A 7,881-nucleotide genomic window follows, 5' to 3' on the forward strand; every position below is an offset into this window, starting at 1 on the left:
AATTGTCTATAGAGTGTGTATTTGTATTATTACCTGATTCAAGTTGTAAAGCACAAACTATCTGATCAAGGCAGTGGTAGACCAGCAAGTTCTGTGTTCTGCAAAGTAAAATTACTGTTTTGTCAAAGGAGTATAGATAACAGCTTCAGTTCCCATTCAGAAAAGGCTGACAGTAAGGTGAAGTGATGAAAATATTCTAAATATAGCATACACTTAAACAGATGTTGATATTTTTTTTTGTGGTTAAAATGTGTTTTGTTGCTGCCCCTGTCCACAGCAGCACATTGCTTAGCTTCAGTGGCGGTACTTCTGCCTGCTTCTCCAAACTGGGGGCGTGCCAACTGACAGCTACTGTAGGTAATACACTGACTATGGCTAAGTGCCTCATAACCAACCAAACCATCCCTTTAATGGTGCTTTGAGCTAAATTTTAACATGGTCACATTACAAGCTAACATGCTAATATGAAAGAAATACTGCACTCATTTGTTTATCAATTACTCGTGTGTTATATGAAAATTGTGTAGAAAATTCTGTTCTCGCAGGTCTCCACGGTGAACGGAGAATCCAAAACAGGCAAACATTATTCATGAATTGAGGGAAACAGGGTTCACATTTAACAACAGCTAAACTATATAAGAACATAGATATATAAACTCTCACACAACTCTTGCAGTGCAACTAGTTATCTAGCAGTATGCTCAGGACTTCACAAACATATGCAGTTTTGAATGGGCCTGTGCACAATCCTGGGCACATATATATACCCAGGCACACTACTCAGTTGTACTTGTGTTAAGTCATAACATTTTAGTGTAAATGCATGTTTGGTAAGTACTGAGCATATGACTTGGCACATGATACTTGTATTATACTGCATGAGTTGTGTGACAGTTTGTAAACAGATGTATTGAAATAGTTTTGCTGTTGAATGTGGAGCCTGATTACTTCAATTCATTAGGAATGTTCGCCTTTTTTGGATTTGTTGTTCACTGTGGAGGCATGTGAGAGAAACAAGTTTTATAGGTATAATGTTTAGTATTTTCAATGACTTAGTTTAGCATGTTAGCATGCTAAGATGTATTTATTATGTCAAGTACTGGACACACTTAGAGATCCCCTGCAGACATGTTTTTAGACAAATATTGTACTTGGCATAATAATTTCTGTCTGAAATGTTTTTGTTTATTTAGATTGTTAAAAATGATTTATATCTGCTCCTTCTCACTGAACAATCAGAAATCTATAAATACATATTATCGCATACATTATTGCAAGGATTGCTGGACCCGTGATGTCACTGAGGTTTAGAATGAGCATAGAGAAACTGTCCCACACAGCAGATGAATATGAAACCAGCCCACTAGTCTTTAACTGTACACATACATGGATGAAAGGGGCTGGATTAAAAGTCAGGATTGTCAAATTTAAAGAATTTTAAGGGGACCATGAATGTCTGTTCCAAATGTTGAGGCAATTCATCCAATAGCTGTTGAGGTATTTCATTGAAAACCACAAATGTGAACCTCACAGTGGCGCTGGAGGAAGAGTCAGACAATCACTAAGGTCGTTAGGATTCACCCTCTGTGGACCATGCATATCTGTGCAACACTGAATCACAAGTAAAACAGTAGTTGTTTAGACGTTTTGTCTGGATCACAGTGATGGATATTTTCACCTCTAGAACCAACAGCGAGGCAAAAAGTCCACCATCATCATCATCCTTTATGAACAACCTTCAGACTTCTGTGTCAACAGACTTTATTGGAATTACATTACATTTTACACCATGTTCTGTGGACTATACAGAGTAATTGGCAATAAGTGAAAAATGTAAATCATCTGCACGGCTGGACCCAGCCAGCTAAGTGAGAAAATGTTATTTTTGTAATTTGGGTGATCTGACCCTTAAAATGCTTCCTTCGTAAGATACAAGAAAACTAGTAAAACAAAAAACATTTTTGAAGTTGTGCCATGAAGTCAAATAAAACACAGGCCAATCATCATGAGTTAACTCAGATCTGATAATCAAAACATTTGCTGACTCAGCTGCTTTACATGTATGTGCCTTTATTTTCACATTTTTAAAATTTTGATTAACACAAAACATTAAACAAGTAAACAAGTAAAAAACAAATGGAAACAAACTAGAACCTGTGCTAAATTTAAAGGATTTTGTTCTGTGTGCAAAACAATCTTCACGGTGGACTTTTTTTCAATCTCACACCATACTGAGAGTATCTCAGTGACATCTCCTGCAGTTGCAGATTTATCATTCCTCAGTCACTGTTGGATGCCTCACTCCCTGTGCTCTTGGCCTCTCCATCCGTCCAGCTGTACAGTACTTACTCCACACGTAACAGACGAAGACGACAACAGGAGGTGAATAACTTTGCTTCTCATTTGAGGAGCCAAACAGAAACAACCAGGATGGAAGTAACATAATTTGTACCATCTCTGATCATGACAGACATCCAGGTCTTATCCTATCCACGCACAGAGGGCTGGAATTATATGCAGGAGTGTTTGCTCAGACAGAAAGGGGTGAGTTCCTTCCTGCTTTCATTCCATGGAGAGCTGCACACTGTCGGTCTGGCCCTGCTGCTGGTCAAATTTCCTGGCTAAAAGAAAAGACAGAGAGAGATTCTAATTTACCTCTAGATTACCCAGAACGTCAACAGGAAACACAGGTGGCTATTTAGACTGATCGCGGTCTAGATTTTCAAACTAAAACATCAAAAACATTTGTCAGTTATCAGGGGTTTACATGCGTGACTGCCTTATGTTTAACAAAGAAAATATAGGGTTGAAAATATTATTTTGTTATGATATCCATTTTCACCAGAAGATGATAGGGTGAAATATACATTATGGATGTGCAGAGCCTCACTAATTCTCACCCAGAGAGTACATCTCTAGCTGCTGCCGCAGGCGGACCTTCTGCAGGCTGTCGTAGAAGTTGGGCTCTGGGCTGCTGCCGACGGTGGGAGGCAGAGTGAAGATACGCATGATCTTCCTCTTGTTTCTAAAATATAGGTGAACAGAGACAGATTTCAGAAAGAAAGAGAGAATCTGCTAATACAGGATATCACCATTTATTTCTGACAGCAGTTGTCATAAATAATTAATGATAACATTACATTAAAATGCATTATGTTTGGAGAATTACATGATTTTCGAATTAACCAGAAGACCCTAAAATAATTTTTCATTACCACAGTAATGCCACATTATGTCTACATATTTCCTTTTAAGCAGGGAAACAATAAAACACAAAAACAGTCAGTGGAGTCTGGCGTGAAAGGTGAACAGAGAGATTTCAGAAACAGAATGCTGAGGCCTTATGCTAATACAGAATATCACCAATTATTCCAATTGACATTATATTAAAATACATTATGTTAGGAGGATTATATGAATGCCGAAAAAGCCAGGAGACCCCTTAAATTAATCCAAATACGAATGTACTGGTACATCATGTTCACGTATTTCCTTTTAAGCAAGGAAACATTAAATTACGAAAAATTTAAATGGGGTCTGGCCTAAATTTTAATATTTTGAGTGAAGACGCGAAGGGAGAACACGAGTGAAAATGTGTTGTGCCTCTATCCATTTAAAGGGAAGTGATACAGTAAGGAACTGACTACAGGTGTAAACTGTCCTTACTTTCTGGCGTACATCAGCAGGCCGAAGCTGACCAGGATAACCAGCAGGTAGACATTGGTGGCCTCATTCCAGGCTTCGTGCACTGAGTAGTCGATGGACTCGGGTTCGTTCCCCAAAACCCCGTGAGCACCCATTGAAATACGGCGACAACAGCCAAACCTTGCTTGTAAATGTGTGAAGCAGAAACGTTATTATATCCTTTTTATTTTTCTCAGCTAACGTTCATTTGCTACTCAAATTAGCGGTGTAAACACCACGACGTCACATCCGCCTACTTCGTCTTTTCTGTTTCCGGGGAGACAACAATCTCCGGGACGCGTTGTTGCCCCCTACAGTCCAAAGTGTGAACTCAAGCATGAAAAGGCGAAGTCCCACAATGCGGGTTGGGGGAGAAGGACACACATAATGATATCCCGTTAGGATTCCCTAAAAAAAACAATTCACACCTGTAGTAGCTGTCCAGAGAAGTCATACTGTGAAAAACTGTCATTTCCGAACCGAATAACAAATTAGGCCTGATGAATGCACCCTTTTTTTACATCCTGAACATAAATATAGGCTAAGGAATGTCAGCAGCTTCTCTCAACATACATCCTATGTGCCTTGTTGCCTCATTGTTCTCTTTCTTGGGCTTGAGGTCTAAGTACACATAGAACATTTGTGCACTTTAATGAGCAGATAAATTTCTGTCTAGCTTACCCATGAGGTGTCTATACTACACCTAGCAGCTGCTACACATGCACATTCCCTTTCCACATTAGTCATTTTTTTAAAGGACAGCGATGAAGACCCAAGATCTTCAACTTCAGGCCTCAGCTCCTCCACAAACAGAAGCAGAGAAGAAAGCAACACACAGCAGGTCAGTGTGAAGAGGCAGAGGAAGACTTCTGAGGACAGTGATGAAGACCTGTCTTGCACCAGGGTTTTTTTATTTATATTTTACTTTTGAATAATAGTTGATGATGCTGGACCAATGTACCAGCAGTAAGGTAACAGATAATGCGTGCTATACTGTTATCTGTTTTTCTTTATAAAGTATAGGTGGCTGTACCGGACACAGGTAAGTCAGTACTTAATGACAACTTTAACACAAGTCTCCTACAAGTATTTATCTCACTGAGCAGTATAATAAAACCACATCGTCTCTTTGGCTCACTGTGTCGCTGTCATGTGTTTTCAGGTGTAGGTGTCAATAACAAAGAGAGGGAAAGTAATAATTGCTGACATAAAGAAAAGTCTCCAAGTCTCTTTTACTTAGTTATTGATAGGTGTAACAGACCCCCCACACACAAGTAGCCTCATCGTGGAAGACCAAGACAGGACCAGATGAGAAGGATGGATGAGAAGGATGGAGGACTACAGGACCAGATGAGAAGGATGGAGGACCACAGGACCAGATGAGAAGGGTGGAGGACTACAGGACCAGATGAGAAGGATGGAGGACTACAGGACCAGATGAGAAGGGTGGAGGACTACAGGACCAGATGAGAAGGATGGAGGACTACAGGACCAGATGAGAAGGATGGAGGACTACAGGACCAGATGAGAAGGGTGGAGGACTACAGGACCAGATGAGAAGGATGGAGGACTACAGGACCAGATGAGAAGGATGGGGAACTACAGGATCAGATGAGAAGGGTGGAGGACTACAGGACCAGATGAGAAGGATGGGAGACTACAGGACCAGATGAGAAGGATGGGAGACTACAGGACCAGATGAGAAGGATGGAAGACTACAGGACCAGATGAGAGGATGGAGGACTACAGGACCAGATGAGAAGGATGGGGGACTACAGGACCAGATGAGAAGGATGGAAGACTACAGGACCAGATGAGAGGATGGAGGACTACAGGACCAGATGAGAAGGATGGGGGACTACAGGACCAGATGAGAAGGATGGGGAACTACAGGATCAGATGAGAAGGGTGGAGGACTACAGGACCAGATGAGAAGGATGGGGGACTACAGGACCAGATGAGAAGGATGGAGGACTATAGGATCAGACGAGAAGGGTGGAGGACTACAGGACCAGATGAGAGGGATGGACTACAGGACCAGACGAGAAGGGTGGAGGACTAAAGGACCAGATGAGAAGGGTGGAGGATTACAGGACCAGATGAGAAGGATGGGGGACTTCAGGACCAGATGAGAAGGATGGATGACCACAGGACCAGATGAGAAGGATAGATGACTACAGGATCAGACGAGAAGGGTGGAGGACTACAGGACCAGACGAGAAGGGTGGAGGACTACAGGACCAGATGAGAAGGGTGGAGGACTACAGGACCAGATGTTTTCAGGTGTAGGTGTCAATAACAAAGAGAGGGAAAGTAATAATTGCTGACATAAAGAAAAGTCTCCAAGTCTCTTTTACTTTGTTATTGATAGGTGTAACAGACCCCCCACACACAAGTAGCCTCATCGTGGAAGACCAAGACAGGACCAGATGAGAAGGATGGAGGACTACAGGGCCAGATGAGAAGGATGGAGGACTACAGGACCAGATGAGAAGGATAGATGACTACAGGATCAGACGAGAAGGGTGGAGGACTACAGGACCAGATGAGAAGGGTGGAGGACTACAGGACCAGATGAGAAGGATAGATGACTACAGGATCAGACGAGAAGGGTGGAGGACTACAGGGCCAGATGAGAAGGATGGATGAGAAGGATGGAGGACTACAGGACCAGATGAGAAGGATGGAGGACTACAGGACCAGATGAGAAGGATAGATGACTACAGGATCAGACGAGAAGGGTGGAGGACTACAGGACCAGATGAGAAGGGTGGAGGACTACAGGACCAGATGAGAAGGATGGAGGACTACAGGACCAGATGAGAAGGATGGGGAACTACAGGATCAGATGAGAAGGGTGGAGGACTACAGGACCAGATGAGAAGGATGGGAGACTACAGGACCACATGAGAAGGATGGGAGACTACAGGACCAGATGAGAAGGATGGAAGACTACAGGACCAGATGAGAGGATGGAGGACTACAGGACCAGATGAGAAGGATGGGGGACTACAGGACCAGATGAGAAGGATGGGGAACTACAGGATCAGACGAGAAGGGTGGAGGACTACAGGACCAGATGAGAAGGATGGGGGACTACAGGACCAGATGAGAGGGATGGACTACAGGACCAGACGAGAAGGGTGGAGGACTAAAGGACCAGATGAGAAGGGTGGAGGATTACAGGACCAGATGAGAAGGATGGGGGACTACAGGACCAGATGAGAAGGGTGGAGGATTACAGGACCAGATGAGAAGGATGGGGGACTTCAGGACCAGATGAGAAGGATGGATGACTACAGGATCAGACGAGAAGGGTGGAGGACTACAGGACCAGATGAGAAGGATAGATGACTACAGGATCAGACGAGAAGGGTGGAGGACTACAGGACCAGATGAGAAGGGTGGAGGACTACAGGACCAGATGAGAAGGGTGGAGGACTACAGGACCAGATGAGAAGGATGGATGACTACAGGACCAGATGGAGTGATGGGTGCCTTTCATTCAGCGGGCTAAGTAAGTAATCCCCTCACTAGGTAAACAGGTAAAGTTAACTTTACATATGTGAATCAGTTTTATTAGAGGAGCCTTCTTGAACATTATTCATTGTTTATAATATCATTCCATGTATAGTTGAGTTCAGAAGTCTTCATTACTAATGTCTCTGTTTTGTAGCACAGGACTCCTCTGATGTTTTGGTGCTCTTGGGGCAGCAGAGAGTGGACGTCAATCATCCCAGGAAGACCCAACGCCACAGCAGACCACTAAACCACTCTCAGCACTCGAGTGAGTCCAGGAAGCCCCTGCCCCTCCACCCCAACCAACACCACCCTCTTTTTGGTGATATTACTTCAGTTGTAAACTATTTTTTACACTGTAGGATAATGCAGCCTCCCTCAATACCCTCTTGAGATATTGCATTTACAAGAACGAGATGGACGCACCAAAATCCAATCAGTTCATTTTTGAGTTCAGGTGGACGTTTGTGCCAAGGTGAGATGAGTTGAGATATCAGTGTCACAGAATGGGACAGACACAAGGTCACAGTGTAGAAGGACAAACCCTCGATTTTAAATGATTCAGTCCCTGGCCCTGTAAATGTAACAAAATAATGCACCCACACATGAAAGAAATGCCATCACAGACTGGAACAATAAGATGCAACACAGTGAGTTTATTTGTCAGTTTACAGTGAA

The 7,881-nt window shown here is 43.0% G+C and overlaps 1 protein-coding gene across 1 annotated transcript; it reads right to left on the reverse strand.

The window, feature by feature from the left end:
• Positions 1-1,744: 1,744 nt before the first annotated feature.
• Positions 1,745-3,949, reverse strand: smim19 (small integral membrane protein 19). The gene is made up of 3 exons (XM_033632750.2): positions 3,667-3,949; positions 2,901-3,025; positions 1,745-2,621 (listed from the first exon to the last, which is right to left on the reverse strand). Exons 1-3 carry the CDS (start codon positions 3,798-3,800, stop codon positions 2,563-2,565), a joined length of 318 nt encoding a protein of 105 aa, XP_033488641.1. The 5' UTR covers positions 3,801-3,949; the 3' UTR covers positions 1,745-2,562.
• Positions 3,950-7,881: the final 3,932 nt, after the last annotated feature.

The sequence above is a fragment of the Epinephelus lanceolatus genome, chromosome 7, assembly GCF_041903045.1.
Source record: "Epinephelus lanceolatus isolate andai-2023 chromosome 7, ASM4190304v1, whole genome shotgun sequence".
Taxonomy (NCBI): Eukaryota; Metazoa; Chordata; class Actinopteri; order Perciformes; family Serranidae; genus Epinephelus; species Epinephelus lanceolatus.